The sequence below is a fragment of the Betta splendens genome, chromosome 12, assembly GCF_900634795.4.
Source record: "Betta splendens chromosome 12, fBetSpl5.4, whole genome shotgun sequence".
Taxonomy (NCBI): domain Eukaryota; kingdom Metazoa; phylum Chordata; class Actinopteri; order Anabantiformes; family Osphronemidae; genus Betta; species Betta splendens.
Genome location: NC_040892.2, coordinates 5,864,486 through 5,880,852, shown reverse-complemented (window position 1 = coordinate 5,880,852; position 16,367 = coordinate 5,864,486). Strand labels below are relative to the sequence as shown.

The 16,367-nt window shown below is 45.5% G+C and overlaps 1 protein-coding gene across 2 annotated transcripts in view; it reads right to left on the bottom strand.

The window, feature by feature from the left end:
- Positions 1-983: 983 nt before the first annotated feature.
- pappaa (pregnancy-associated plasma protein A, pappalysin 1a) overlaps positions 984-16,367 on the bottom strand; it is a 61,641-nt gene continuing 46,257 nt past the window's right edge. For both annotated transcript variants that reach the window (XM_029168720.2, XM_029168721.2), the window contains exons 18-22: positions 15,962-16,109; positions 15,482-15,597; positions 12,804-12,875; positions 12,197-12,295; positions 984-6,296 (exon numbers count right to left, since the gene is read on the bottom strand). In XM_029168720.2, coding sequence (XP_029024553.1) covers positions 6,192-6,296; positions 12,197-12,295; positions 12,804-12,875; positions 15,482-15,597; positions 15,962-16,109 — 540 coding nt within the window. In that variant the 3' untranslated portion in view covers positions 984-6,191. The remainder of the gene's footprint in view (positions 6,297-12,196; positions 12,296-12,803; positions 12,876-15,481; positions 15,598-15,961; positions 16,110-16,367) is intronic.

Here is a 16,367-nt window from a genome sequence, read left to right as displayed (position 1 = left end):
AGACGCAATACATCAATTCTGTGCATTCCTGTGCGATGGGCCAGAAAGCAGTTGCTCCATCTTTACATTCAGACACATAGAAACATGTTTTTTTGCCTGCAACAATTTTAAAATCAGATGATGAAAAAAGATGAAAAAGACGGCGTGTCTTTTTTTTAGTGTTGTAGGCCTCAAAACTCTTCATTTGCTAATATTAATTTATATTTTGTATTTTGATTTATACTTGCCTTGATTTGAGGTCCAGGGATAAAATCCTGGATAAACTGCGAGACACTTTCAGGGAGGAGGAGCTCCTGGAGGACAAAGCCCTGCAGTGGAGTTGCAAAATATTACAGCAATAGTCAGATCAGCATTAATTACAGTGATGGCAACACGAGCACAGATAAAATCGCCTGTGATCATGTTTCACGTCCACAAATGTAGAATGCATTGTTCTTACCCGATGTGTCCATAAGATCCAGACGAACAATATTTACGTTGAGCTGGAAAGGGGGGAAATCATTCACTGAACTAACAGACAGCTATCCCAGATGAATTACTCTAATTTATCTCATTAACTAAAGGTGGCTGTGCCTCTCTGCGTGTGAGCTGCTGGGAAGCATTTTCTTTTTCCATCTCTCTCAACAAACTATTCCTTTAAGCTCAGGTCCAGTTTCTTTCCAGTCATGCAACATTAACTGCACTTTAAAAATCAGTAGCTTGATGTTCATTCTCACAAATTAGGCCATTAACGTCACTGGTGTGCCAGGAACAGCACTCACATTTCCATGCCAATGTATCAATGAAGGCTTAAAGAATGAGTTCCTCTTTTAAACCACCTCGGTTTTTATTTTGAAAGGATTCACTATGAGTCTTCATGACTTCCAGAAGAAAGAGACTCTTGAGACTTGAAGCAGCACTAACATCAACCTAGACAGACGTACGTGGGATGTTGTCAGCAATCAAAACCAACAAAAGAACTAAGCACACTCCCCCAGCATATGTTCACTTAACCAGTGTTTTATTTCTACACAATAAATGACAGCAAAATGAACATGATACTCATCTTTATGACTCTTCCTTATGAAAATATACTACACATCAGACATGTTTTGCCATGTACCAGAGCACCAAAAATATATATAATTGCAACTGTGAAAACAGAGAGAAACGTCAACGAAACACAAAAGTCCATTCTGTTGTTATGTGCCTGAAAAAGTGCATACTGTGTAAGAACCAAGAGAGAGGAGGCCATCAGGTGGAGTGAGGGGGCTACTGAGTCCGATGGCCGCCGTTACAGTGTTGGCGAAGTCCTCATCAAACACAAAGGCGAGTAGGGATGAGGCTGGACGATGGACAGTATGTGAGTATATGAGTGGGGTGGAGGTGAAAGCTGCAGGCCAGTGACCGTCAGCGCAGACAAAGCGGGAGCCAACTCCCAGCGCAAAACAAAAACCAGTCAAGTTTGATTAGGAGGATCGATTTCAACAGACTCCTAAGACCCAGAAATGACAACTAGGATTTTATTAACTATGACAACAAATAAATAATCTATGACTCAATGGATAAATTCATGGTTCAGACAACTGACAACAGTGCTTGTACTAAGCCATTCTGAACAAATAAATGCTGACAGCGAGTGGTGTAGTAAAGCATCACAGGTCTTTTTTTTTTTTTTTAATTTTCTGTCTTGCAGGTGATAGTTTGACACAATGCACAACATTTTCACGATTCATCTCTTTGTATAATAGTTATGATAAAAATTAATCCAAGAGCTACTCCCGAACAGTTAGTACATGGGTTGCAAATACAATCATCAAATAATATTATTATTTACATCTTAAAATATATTTGTTGAGCAATCAGGTATGAAACATTGCAGTAATACCACTAGATATCCATGTAATATGTAAATACATTTTTTTATACTTCCCACTTAGAAAAAGGGTTAATTCACCTTTTTATGTATTGAGGGATTAGGAAACAGACGGAGGTGGACCATTCTATAGCCAGAGGCCTGTGAGAGGTACTTGGTACTCATGTGTTACAATACACAATGAAAATGTCTTACAACAAAATGGCACATCAGTATTTTTCTCCACAAGGATCTGAGCAAAGACGTCAGGGCTTCAGACACGCTTTCTTCCCCTCCCCTTCGCTTTGCAAAGCGTCAGACACCACAAAGTCTCTGCCATTTTTAGACGAGCACTACAACAACCAGGTGTTAAATTAGAAACAAAAGAGCGGCGGCCGGTGGAACGCGTGGCGCGATATCAAAGCCTGTCACAGGAGAGTGCTTTACAAATCATATCGTGTGATAAGCGCAGGCTTCGGGAGGGGAAGCGAGCTCCTTCGGCCCCACTTCAAAGGGCCCCGCGAGCCCGGCAAACATCCTCTCTCATTTTCACGGGGCCGGCCTGACCTTGGCCGCCCTGCGCAGGCATACCTGACAGTGACAGATGAGGCAGTGTGTGTCGAGGAGCGGGGCGGCGGGGAAGGCGGCGGGGTGGGGGGGGGTGCTAGAGGGGAGGGCGGTGGGAGTCCCAGAGAGGAATGGCTGCCACCCCCTGGGAGAAACTCTGACTCATTGGCCTCGGCCTGTTGCCAGTCAGGCCCAGGGGCGGCCTGTGTGAGTGCACATTTTCACACCTGGACAAATAACTGGACAGGCCAGGAAAAGCAGCCCACCCGGCCCTGCCCCTCTCCCTGCCCACCTTCTACTTTTCCACCTTCCAGGAACGCGGGATCAGGGCAGCTTGGCTGCCTTCTGACCTCTAGCGCGTCTTTCCCTTCATTTCTCTGCCGCTCGCCCATTTTCTCGTGCCCTCGTCTGACTGTGCACATGTCGCCTTTGTGATAAGCGCTGGCTCCCACAACATTATTAGCTATAGTATATATTTATGTACTTGACCATTATAAACTTGGTTTTCTTTTCACATATGGCTAATGGTTGCATTAAGAACAAAAGACACAACGGAGAGAAGGACAAACTATACATTCTGGTTGTGAAAGTAAAGAAAGCTCCACTGCACGTGTTGAGTCCCCACTGGATGCGAGCAGTGTCCATGTTCACTTCAGGACCCATGAGTTTTTTCGGCGGTTGTGGAATTGAAACCCGACCGCTGCCGGCGAGCGGAGACCAGAACAGAGACAACGACACAGTTCCGACAGTTCTCACAACCAACAATGTTTCGCTTTTGTTTATAAGAACAATGTAAAAATAACTTACATGGACATTAAATATAACTTAAAAAAGTATAACACTCTCAATAAATAGTTCTACTATTTACACCATCGGTATGAGACGCAAAAATGTCACTAAAATACCAAAAATATAGAAGCAGCAAACATTACAGGCATGAGGTACAGCAAGGGATCCTGTGGTGACTACAGTAGAGAGGTGTCTTCCATCAACATGGTGAATAACTATGGCTTACGGGTACCTTCTCTATGCTGACAATGAACCATCTTCAAGTTGACATGCAGCTACTGGTTTGGTATCCAGGCATCAGCTGATGGAACAAGTGACTGTTAAGGAGGATATTTTTAGATATGTGGTAAAATGTGGAAGCAAAGTCAAGATATAGAATGAAAGAAAAAGTCCATTGATAGATTTTTGGATGCATCCATTCAAACGGCTGGAATGGCTTTAACATGAAGACTGCATGTCATTGGTGAATGTAGTGAGTCTCATCTCACCGATATTAGGTATGACTTGATAATATTAACATAAACAGGTGACCCTGCTGTTGTACTGGGGGCCTCTGAGGATGATGGTTCATAGTGACAGTACCTCCCTACTTCATTGGTAGCGTCGGGTTGATATCTGGGTCTGCAGCGTCGGATGCGAAGAACGAAGGAAAACACTAATGACGGGAAAGCTAATAGCTAACACAGGGAGTCAAATGACTGAATATCATACAGTTTGTTCAGATCACCATTCTGACAGTAGCAGCTTCTAAACATTTTTTTAAGGATATACTTTTTCTTCTTACATGGCAACTAAAAAGTGCAGTAACTGAGGTCAATAATACAAACACTGATTAAATATGACATCTTGTAGAAATGAAAACAAACAAAATAAAACTGTCCATTAATAACATACATTGATTTATGTACACAATTCTTCAGATTATTATTATTTGTATTTGGTGGAAAATAATACCTTTTCACTTGCATGTTATGATTTTGTCTTAGCTCTACGCTGGGTTTTGTTTTAAAATGGCATGAAATCGCTCTCACATTGCCACTTGTATGGATTATTGTGTACAACGATTTCCCTAATTATGAGAATGGTCTGGAATGCTTTAGCAGCCTGTGTGAGTCAGAGGGACCGCGCCATTGGCTCAAACGAAATGAAAAAGTCATAATCATGCTGATTGTAATCATGGCTTTGATTGCGGCTAAATACGAGCAGCAAAACGTGGACCGATATGCCAAGCAGCCTTCATTATAAAACGTGATTGAGAATGTTTATGTGTGTGTGGAATGGAAGGGAACGGAACACAAAAGCTATCGGAGCAGCCGTAGAATCTAATGAAGCTAATTGGCGGGGAAGCGCACCCGAGTTCGCAATACTGGAAAGTACTGATCACAGCCAAGTGCACCGCGTACTGCAGAGACCGACCTGATGGCTTCGTTAATTACTTCTCATTACCACCAGACTCCAGATCGTGTTGTAACTGCAAGCGCTGCGCTGACATATACATCCAAATGTCATTTACATACAACATTGAGTGTCCAGACCCACTAAAGAGGGGAGAGGCTGGGAGAGGTGTGTGTGGAGGATGCGTCCTTGCACTTATGTGTCAGATGTGGTCTCCCTCCACCTCCACTGGTTTCCACTCTTGGCCTGCGTCCAGCCGTTTATTTCTGTCCTCTCGTGTGACTGTGCTGTGCAGTTCTGTGCGGTCAAAAAGCCACAGACTCCTGACTACATTCTGAACAGGGCCGGGGTCATTTTATTTTCAGTTCCGACGTGTCGGATCGGCGCTGGAGGTAAGAGCGTATCGAGCGCCGTGAGGGGGGAGTCGGAACTGAAACTAAACTCACCCCAACCCAAAGTGAGGTGTTACTGATGACATTCTTTAAGTCGTGGTCAATGTACGAAGTATTTTTTTTCTCGGGAGGCTGGGTTAAATAGGAATAACAAGTGAGGTTCTGGGTTTTTTAAAGTTCTTAGTGCATTTAATATTTTGTGTCGACGTGTATTTTGTATTATGTGAGCTGAAGGTTTAATGTAACAACATGCAAGTGTGGATAAATGGTTTAAAGAGGTACTGTAAGCAGCAAGGCCGACGAGCCTGTCCAACCCTTTTAGATATCATACGTGAAGATGGCGAGTAGCAGCAAACACAGTAGCAGAAGCCATGCTAGAAATGTTCCCGTCGCTGTTTAGGAATTCGCTCGAAGTAGAAAATCGACTCGGGAGCTTCAGTCCGTGCTCAGCCAACATCCGGCTGACGTTTTTTTTGTTTTTTTGGACGTGTCTGTGATTTTAAATTTGGCTTTTTGTAATGAATCTGCGGCTCAGAATTGGAATATATGGCTTTTTTTGTTCCCCACCAGGCTAAAGCCTTTTAAATGTGCCTATAGAGAAAGACACGACTGAACAGTTAGAGATATGGGACGTCTGAGCGGTTTGAAGCCAGGAATGCTATTAGCACAAACTTTTGTTTTGATTTCCTTCATATTTGAAAAGCACAGAGCCGACATCAACATAATCCTCCAGCTTGAACATTTTGATTTACCTTTGGTTCAATTGTGTGATTGTAGGTCAGTAGAATAGACACAGAAGCCAGCACAAAACTGAACAAAGGGCATGCTACCTAGGCTTAGTCAGGTTTTGGTTCTCTATTTTCTTGTCTTATTCATAAACAAAAGATTGTGATTGTTTCTACTTGTTGCTTATATGCTTTTTTTCCTGATGATGCTGCAGGGTTACTTTCCTTTGAACTGACAAAATGAAGATTGCTCTGGAGTCTCACGAAGCCCATCCTCTTCTCTAGCTCTTTGCGATGATGTGGAGGCGGAGGCCTTTCGGCTGGTTGGGGTTGCACTATGGATGGATGGAGGTATGCCTGTTAAGCAGCATGTGCGGGAAAGTGGAGGCCGAGAGGAGAATGAAGGAGGGGTTTGCCTCGGCCGCTCTGGCTGTGTTGTGTTGGAGCAAGGGTCCTGGGATGCTGACCGGAAGTCCCTGCTCAGGTGGGTCACCCCAGGGAGTGGACGTGTTCATCCTTTCTGTTCTCTATAGCGTTGATGTCCCGACAGGAGCACTCATCCCGTAGGTCACAGGACATGGGGAAGGGAATCACCTGAGGAGGAGGGACACACATGATCATTTAATAAGTTATAGCTAGGTTTGGTTGTGAGCACAATGTGGAATGAACATCCCGGACACAGCGCCCCCTAGAGTTTAGTTAGGGTTAAAAAAAAAGCTTGTGGTGGAAGGCTACATCGTTTAAGACCCACTGACCTATTTATCATGACCACGTGACTGCACTGGTATCTTTAAAAACAGACTTTCTTGTTCTGTTTACTTGTTATTGCTGATGGTGCGTGTCCAATGGCTTCACCCACACACAACCCGCTCTCCTCCTCTCTCATCGTAGCTGATGTAGAACAGGTCTCAAAAATATTAAACAGGTTTGAAATTACATCTGTGTGGTTCCCATTAAGTTATTTGTCTCGTTTTGAATTGGGCACACACACTCTGAACAAAGTGTACCTAAACTCTGCGCCCATAAAATGCTCTTTTGGAAATCTCAGTACAGTTTTGATTCAAAGACTCATAATATATAACAATCTGAGAATAAACTGTACACAGCCACTCGTGGCCTTATGTAAAGGTGAAAATAGAAGCGTAACATCAGTGGCTGCTGCCCTCGGCGTTTGACGTCACCCGACAACGTTGGCAATGCGTCACCAGCACCAGCTGCCGCTGACTTGTCCGCTCGTTTCTCGAGGGCCTGCTTCAGCTGTTTGGGTACACAAAATGTGTCCCCCTTCTCCCAGCCAAACAAGGAACACATGTGGTCCAAGTCATGGAAGGTGGGCAGCAAACCAAGGGCATGTTAGCGCTTGTGTCCCGGTGACTTATCAGATCAGTGCGCGGTGGCCTGCAGCTGCTGGGACTTTTCTTTTATTGGGGCTAATTGCCTTTTTCTTCACAACGCAACACAAATACAACAGTAATGTAAGGTCTGCTTCTTGATCAAATGCCATGTGTCCAGATTAGCTACTAGCTGCTAATCATACCATACTGTACAGTCATGAAGTCAGTTGTATTGTGGCGATTTAGATTTTTGGACCTAAAGAACGTTGGTGCAAAAACAAATCTGCAAATCAAATGAATGTGATTAGAAAAACAGCTTGGAGCAGCTCCTCTGGACAACATTTTGCGAGGGTTGTGAACTGGTGGACAGTAGTTTTAGTGGAGTGGCACAGGGGAGCAAACTAGTCACAGCGCAGCAGTGACGCAGGCTTCCCTTTGAAATGGGGTATAAAACCGTGTTTGTGTGTGGGAGGGTGTTCCTAATGTGAGGGCCAGGTGGGTAGCGAGAATATGAGGCCTACATGTGACGACTTTACAAGCCCTGGGCCGGACACACTTCAGAAACAGCTGTCAATCGTGTGAGCAGTGTTTCCCTGTGGCGTGTTTAAGCCAAGAACATGGGGCTGCTCTGTCCCACCTGACTCCTGGTTTCATTCCACTTTCTGCTGTGTCTTCTTCACTTTTGTGCGTTGTTAGTCCCCACTGCTGCTACTTGCTTCCTTTTTACACCTTGCCTCCCCTCAATGGCTACTTCTGTTTATCTCTCTATCTAAAGAATGATGGTGGGTGGCAAATTTGACATGTTTCCTTTGACCTTGACCTCCAGGGTGTCTGGGTGAGCTGCCACATATGGCTCTGACTTGAGGTTCTTTCAGGGTGGCTGGGAAATAGGACTGGCTGGCCTTGTGGGCCTGGGGGCCCTCATCCTGCCCCGTGTCCCAGGGCTAGAGGAGGGCTGGGGGGAAGGACACCCACCAACAGCAACATGAAAGCCATTCTGAAGAACGCAGACCTTGTCAAAAACCCCATCCTTCAAGATCAGGAACAGGTCAAAATAACACAGAGTTCTGTGGGGGCACTATGTGCATGTCAACTAGGGCTCCAAGGAAAGAAGGTGTTGTAAGGATCTGGAGAAAGGGGAAGCGGCTGATGTAGAGATGGATAACACACTATACAGGAGCAAGTACCTGATTTTCCAGTGACACAGCGTGTTGTTTTTCTTCTAAGGATGTTTTGTCATGTGAACAAATTAATGGTTTTTAATATATCCTTTTTACTTATTCTCATCTCATTTTTACTTACTTATTATTTTACTTATTACAGTAACTTGTTGACTTACAGTAAATAAGCATCCGACCAAACTCAAAGTCTTTTTTTTGCATCGTGTAGTGCTGTAAATCCTAATTTCTCAAGCATTTGATTTTATTGTACAACATGTACTGTATTGTGTAGAAACATTGGATTTCTACAGCGAACAGAAAAAGGGAAAACATACATGTGCTTCGTCTACGTGAGTCAGGGAGCTCAGCGGTCAGCAGTGGCTATCACGGATCATCAGCTCAGACACAAACATCAATTGTGCCACATAGCAAGTCACGTACTGAGCATATTTGTGCCAGACCGAGACACGTAAACAAAGATGAGGGGCTGGAGGGATCTCAGTCCTTACCCAAGACCCCACCACCAAGGCAGCAGAAAAACACAGAGACACATTTAGAAACAGTTGTTTCTATCGGTGCCCTCTATGTACTTCATCCAGCATCTAAGAAAGGAATTCCTTCCAAACTAAGGGGGTGGGTGGGCAAGGGGGCGCTACAAAAAAGGGGGTCTTGCACAAGCTCCCCTCTGAAAGGCAAACTCCGTACCCCTGTCTCCTGTCCTCCCCGCTTCTCCAAATCCAGCCAACAGCTTGCAACTATTAAGGGGAGATCCTGTGGTGACCTTATGTGCAGCCATTCCTTACACCTTCAAAGCTCCTGGGGTAGAATAATACACAGCAAGTCATCCACAACTTTGCAACGCACAAACCTCTAGAAAAACACGGGGACGGGAGCAACAGTTGCTAAAAACAACACGAAAGACATTTAGCTTTTATTAGGGTGAGTCTGGGTTAAAGAGCAAAAATGAAATGCAGTTTATTTGGGAAGAGTAGAAATTACTCAATTATAGGAAAATGTGTGAAATATTCGAATGGAATGATGTTAATTGTTCTAACTGGTGAACTTTCGGAACAGACTAGGGGAGACGACATGACCGCACGATGAAGCGCGCTCTGTGTTTTACCCTGAGACGAGATGTGGGTCGTTTTATGGAAGGGGTCATATTATGGTTGTCGAGCTGTGTCACAACACACTGGGGACGACAACACTGAGTCACAGACCCGACCGACGGCTGTGCGTGCGACAACCGGAGAGAGAGAGAGAGAGAGAGAGAGAGAGAGAGAGGGACAAAGAAGGAAAGTGAATGAGTTATGATGTGAATGAGTTATGATGTGAATGAGTGGGGGTGAATGAAAACAACAGAATGTGGGTGTGTGAGAGTGGAGGAGGGGGCTGTGTGGGTGGGTGTACAGTATGCGGCCTGTCTCTGTGGTGGGGTGTAATGTCCTAAAGTCATAAAACAACTGACAGACTGCACACCAGTACAAATGTGGGTGAATGAATGCACGGACGCCTTTTTCTTTTTACACACGATCTCATGCGAAAGTTCAATTGTTTTTTCTTCCCCTGTGTTTTGTCCGTGTTCCTGGTTTATTTACGGTCCACCTTCGCGGATCAAACGCCACAAGCGAAAGAAGAGGGCAAAAGAAACACAACGCGTACGAAAATAAAAGGGCGGCGGCGACAACTGTTGTGACTCAAACGCTCGTCTAAACACAAGGGTTCGAGCTGCGCCTTCCACCGCATTCACGGATCCTGCTTTAAATAGATGCCGCTTTAAACACATGTTTGCCTGTAGATCGCAGTCAGCCAACAAACGCTGAGTGACGACGAGGATCCGAGCGGGAACAAACGCCTGATGTTCTGTTCTGATGCTTTTATCGATGGCGTGATCAATGTTGTAACGCGTGTGTTCTGTTTAGGGAAAATCAAAATGCCCTGTTTCTGTTTTAACTAACTACTGTAGGAAGGAAACAATTTGCCCAAAAGCAATAAATACAAAATACAAAACTACACGCAAAAACCAACACAATAGTAAATTCTAAGGAGTTGTTGTGAATGCTTGATATTTACAAACTGACTTTAGTTGGACTAAATGGACTAACGAGCAGCTTCAGGTTGATTCATTACGAAGTTCATGCCTTAGTGTTTCCTTTCTTTTGTTCACAGTAACCTTTTGTTTCTTCTGGCAGCTGATAAATCCAGTCCATGGTGGTTAATTTTTTAAATGTCTTTCCATATAGTCTCCAGGAACCTGTGAGTGGAGAGCAGCCAAACGGTTTCACCAAGCACCACGCGTGTACAGTAGTGGAATATCTGGTCAAGCTGAAGCTGGACCAGCAGCCTGATTCACTCACCGTCGCGTTCTATCGGCTTGAAGACGCCGCAGCGCCTGAGCCAGATTAACGTCGGACTCGGACTCTTTTTGCTGTCAGCAATCATTTCTGTTGTTTTGTGTTTTTAGAGCACTACACGAACGGTATCTGAGGATACAGCAGAAATATTTCTATTGCTCTGAGCCGGTGGGGAAGCGTGTCCACGTTGGATGGACATCAGACGGCCTGTCAATCAAAAGGGTCTGGCTGCTAACATATTAGCTTTAGACAGGTCCAACTTTAAACAATGAAAGCATTGTATGTGACATATTCTGAGGTTCTGAGACCATGACTTTGTCCAACTCGACCAATTCCTTTAACAGCACCCTCCTCTTACCCAGTCTGACCTATTGAGGCTGCAGTAATTCCACAGAGTCCATCCTCCCATTTGGGTCTGTCACTAAAAGTGAATTATGCAAGTCCTGGCCGGGCCCCTGCACTGGATTAGTGCCAGCAGATGTAGAGATGAGATAGTGTCAATCAGCAGCAGCGAAACCACTTGAAGAGGTTGAGGTCACATCCCAGCTGGCTGGTAACTGACTTTCCTGCTGCTTGGTAAGTTACCTTAAACCTAATACTACAGAGCTACGCTCCTCCTAGCGAGCTGTGTCTGTTCACAGCTGGCACCTCCAGTAAAAGTTGTTGGACTCTCCCTTTATTCCGAGACATCCCAGACTGACTGCAATCCACTACAATCCATCTATGTGTGTCACAAGTATGGAGGTATTGACATAATAATGAATGGCCATTCATTTTACATCTGCTCCGGACAAAGACTAAAGTTTCTGTTTCTAGAAACTAATGTCTAATGCCAGGAAGGACACATGATTATTTCCCGTCCTCATGGGTACAAACTCAGGTGTCCACAAAGACTTGTGTAAAGGTAGACCGGAGGGAAAGCTAAGTACAGGAACGTGACCCCAGCGCGGCCGAGATGGCCCTTCGTTCCCAAAGAGGAAATGAAGAATCTCTCCTGTTGGACGCGCTGACACGGGCAGCGAGACGCACAGGCCGCAGCATAAATCCAGTCGAGACGCGCAGATGGAGAAGCCAGATTCACAGAAGCCACGAGGCCACAGAAGCAGATGCTGCTGCAGCGGCTGCGATCGGACCTCCTGCCAGCAGCTGGATGGGATGAGCCCCATAAAGGACCACGCAGCGTCCTCTGACACTCAAATTAAAGCTGAACTGCAGCGCACGAACAATAAAATGCTAATTATTCAGAGGAAACCCACTGAGCACGTCGTGTACGGTCATGACCCTCGACCTGTGAGAAATCACGCTCTGCATTTTTGTGTAGAAGTAGGAATACGGGCACGTGGGAACAAATACGGGTGTTTTACCCATTAGGAACTAAATACCGCAGAGAAGAGAGGACTATTGATGAAGTCTGAAAAACTCCCACTCTCTTGGATGTGGAATCAACAATCTGTCTAGCAGTGATATAAGGCTGGACACAAAGCAGAAGAAGAATCTGTTTAGAGATGTTCCAAGGGTACATCAGGCTTCGACACCGTTTGCTGGGCTTTTTTTTTTTTTTTTTTTTTTGCCATTTGCATGTAGAAACGATTTTTTGTTCACGCCCCCGAGGCCCGAGCTTCGGTTTGAGGCGCGGTGACACAAACCTTCTTGGTCTTGACGGTGGACTGGCAGCAGTCTCCTCCGTCGTAGTTGCAGAAGGCCCTGTTGTTGATCGCATCGCAGTAGTTGTCTCCCATGAACGGCTGCGTAACAGAGAGAGAGAGAGAGAGTGAATTAGAGCGCACGCTGAGCGAGGAAATCAGCTGTTGCACATGGTTCACGGCTTCTGTTCGCATTTCCTTCTTGAGCCTTTTCTGGATCTTTTAGAGAAGCTGATGAATCCAATACATTTAATTTCCTTCATCTTTCACTGTGACTTTTTGAGGCCTTGGTGGGCCAGACGCGTAAATCAGACACTCTATTTGCTGCACAAAACACTCCAATAAACTGATTTATTGAGCAGGCCCCGCCCCCTCCACAAACAGGAGTTTACCAGTCAGGTTATCCACTCGGCCTAAATTGCGCCCATGATATCATTCTTCACTGGAACAAGAGTGAAATATTTCATACGTTGCAGAAAATATGGCTTTAGCAAAATATCACACCACGACGTGAGAAGCCTATAATAATATAATTATAACAGTATTAAATGTTGGTTTGATGGATGAGACGATTACTCCACAGAAACAATAGTTGAGGTCGAGTCCTCACCTCACATCCCTTGATGCAGTGGAGCAGCTCTGGGTGCGGGTACCACTTCAGCCCCATTGTACACACTATACTCTGTAAAACAAGAAGAAGGTTCCTCAGCGGTTTGGGGTTCATACTTCATTCAGTTCATTTTATTCTCCTATATGTGAGCAGCTTTGTCAGGCCTTTGTTCCTTCTCCTTGCATTTCAACCCCTTTCACCTTAGCTAAAATCAGTCGGGCACTTCTGGCACTGAAAACAATGGAGCGCAGGCGTTATCAACAGGGCTCATGTGCTCCACATGGAGCTTTTCACTACGAAGCCTCCTTTGATTTACACTGACCTTTTTCCAGCCCAGAACAAAGCTGGATAAATTGATTTTGACAAGATACAGCTTGGTAAAAATTGATTTTTTATAACCAAGTCGTGCCCCCAGGAGGGCGTGGAGCTGAGAGTGATATAGAGGTAAGGAGTGCCACGTTCCCAAATATGTCCGCAGAATGTGTGGAATCCCATCCTGTTCTCCCACTGTGCTCCCGAGTCAAATGCAGCAGAACATGTTGTAAAAATCAGTGTATGGAATTAGTTTACAGGTCTTTCTATATAGAAAAGTATGAAAATACACAATACGCACTGTATGACTCATACCTGGCCACAGTGGGTGGAGGTAGTGGGACATATGAGTCTACCCGAGCCAGGAGGAGGCGAAGGGGTTCTGTTTACAGCTTAAGTGTGTCTGCAGACATGGATAGTAGCGCGCACGGGCAAAAGTGCCGTCCGCAGCAGGGCTGGCTGACCTCAGATGGTCCATTTCTCAGACCCCGCGCGTCCCGAAGTTGACGTGCTTTTCTTGTGTTGCTGCGAACTAAGGTATTTTTCATTTCAGTGCCGTCAGCAAATCAATGCAAAAACGAAAGACGGGGGTGGGGGGGTGGGTTGAAGGTGGAGACAAGGCGCAACATAGCAACCGAGGACAGCTGAGAGCGGTGGGAGTTGTACAGTTGTACAACTGTAATGTAGTACTGCGTCCTGTACAGTAGCAGGACATTAAGGATTTTCAGTGAAACGCTGTGCATTTCCTCCCTTTACATTGTTTTTCTGCTACGATGATGTCATCCAGAAACTCCCTCACCTCCCCTCTCTCTGTCTCATTTTCTCTCTCTCTCTCTCTCTCTCGCTATTTTTTTTCCCCTCTCTCAGCAAGGCCGTAAATCACGATAATCCATGATCATGGCCTGGCCTCACCCCTCACTACGTATGGGATCCTCACCCTCTGAAGCCTCCCCGGGGCGCTGATACCACATAAAAATAGATCCCTATCTCAGCGCCACCGCAGACGAGGTCGTGTCATATAGAAAATGACTAATTCCACAGCAAGCCCGACAGGGTAATTTTGCTGATAAAGGGGGAGGATGGTGGAAGGTGGAGTGGGCGGGGGCACAACTGTTATATGTAGAGGGACAGGGAAAAGAAGAGGAGAAAGTGGAGGCTGGAGAGAATTCTAAGTGGGTCACACCGAGAACTGAAATACGACTAGTTTAAAGGCAATAAATCAACATCACTTATTATAGTGGGCAACGTTAACCTCCATCTCAGCAAAGTAGAACTAGCAAGTGCATTTGGGGACATGAATTCTCCTTCACTAAAGTGGATTTTATGTGTTACCACCTCCTACTGTTAAAATTCACGGTTATGATTGCTTTTAATTTCATTTTATTGAAACACGGTGGCGGTAAATGCTAATCGTAGGAATGCTCTGCGTCCAGTTTACGCGACGTCGGGGGGAGTGTCTTCGAATTGGATGAAAAAAAGCCAGGAGCTCCGGGGGTTGGACGGTTTCACGCTAAAGCGGACGGTACCTGCAGCAAGTCCACCTTCTCCAACCTCCCACAGCAGCAACACTTCCATCTACTGCCACCCACACGCCTCAGGTTTCCTTCAAGCTATCCACTCACCCAACAGCACAGACTCTAGGCTCAAATTGCCACTGAACGCAAATCATATCAATTACATAAATCCATGAAAAACAGATCATTACATGTCCATGTGGTCCAACCAAGCCATTCCTGCGAAAAGCTGCTGACTTAGTGTGACTGTGAAACGAAAACAAAAGGAGTTGTAGGAAAAAGGAGAAATACAGTGTGTTCTTTTACTCGGCCGTGGTTTCTCTTTTCTCCTTCTCTAGTTACAAAACTTGATGCAATTAAGTACGATTGTTTGCTGACTCTACAGCAAGAGGACGTGGGGCTGACTAAAACACTTAAGAAGTTGCCTGGCGCTGCCATCGATCAAGGTGAAAGTGGTAAATGCTTGTGAATGTGTTCAGTCTAGTCATCGGTACCTACTGCCCCCCCCCCCTCCTCATCCCACTCACAAGCTTCATGAAAACGGCTGCGTGAGCACACAGTGGAGCGTTTAATGACCTCTCCCAACATAACCTCTGATCTCCATGTTTTCCTATCCGCTAATTTGAGCAAGCGCTACTCACTCAGTGTAGTCGGCTGCTGAGGTCTAATGAGGCCATGAATTAATGAGCATCAGGTTTATTTCAGAAATTACGCTGATTACTGGTGACTAGTCATTTAATAGTGCTTCACAACTTGGCTGCAGCGGCAACGCGCGAAATTCCTTTGCAGGAGGAGCTGTGGATCGCGGGGCGCCGCGAAGTGCGTCTGTCGGAGCGGCGGGGCGGCGCCAACCTTGACTTTCAGCGGGTTCCTCCAGTGCTCCTTGAGGACGCCCTCGGCCGTCATGTTGCCGGGCAGGATCACCACGTCGTTGTTGCTCTCTCTGCACGTCAGCTCACACTCCTCACCTACGTGGGGGAGGAATCAAAAAGCCCATGCATGAAAGTACACAAACCCGACACGCTGCTGGATTCCGCCCCTCCAGCTCTAAATTTAACTGCGATACTTACTGTAAAGTATAAGTAACTTAAATTTACCTTATGCCACAGTTATTCTACACTTACTGTCCACTTTATTGGGTTTACCTGTACAATCTGCAGCAAATTAATCATTCATTTTAAATATAGTGGCCAAATCATCCTAATATGAAGCCGCCAAACTTGAAATAATGGCAGAGCTTGAGAATTGGAACATTTAATAGATGAATGATGACATGAGCAGTAAGAAAACTTAATTGCTACTGTATATAACAGTGCACTTGGCAACACTGACCTATTCCGTGTCCTCGCTTGCAGGAGTACTGTAGGCTGTAATGGAGGTTCTGAGGTAAAGAACACTGGCCTTTGCTTTGTGGGCACAGGCGGAACGATCCCGTCCAGTTTCCATCTTTCCTGCAGCGGATCACATTTGACCCCGCGCCCTGAAAATAACACATGCGCCGGCAGATGAACAAATTTTTCCCCCACGCACGCACGCACGCGCGCACCCACGCGGTGACACACAAACACCTGCAGACGACCAAGGACACTCGGATGGCCTCGCGTTGCAAAGAGGGAAATACAATCCAATTTTTATCAGGCATCCAAGCCGCAAGGCCTGGGCGGCAGAACAGATTAAAAGGTGTATACATTTCAAAAGTCTGTGGCAGCAGGACTATTCTGGAAATCAATAGCAATCT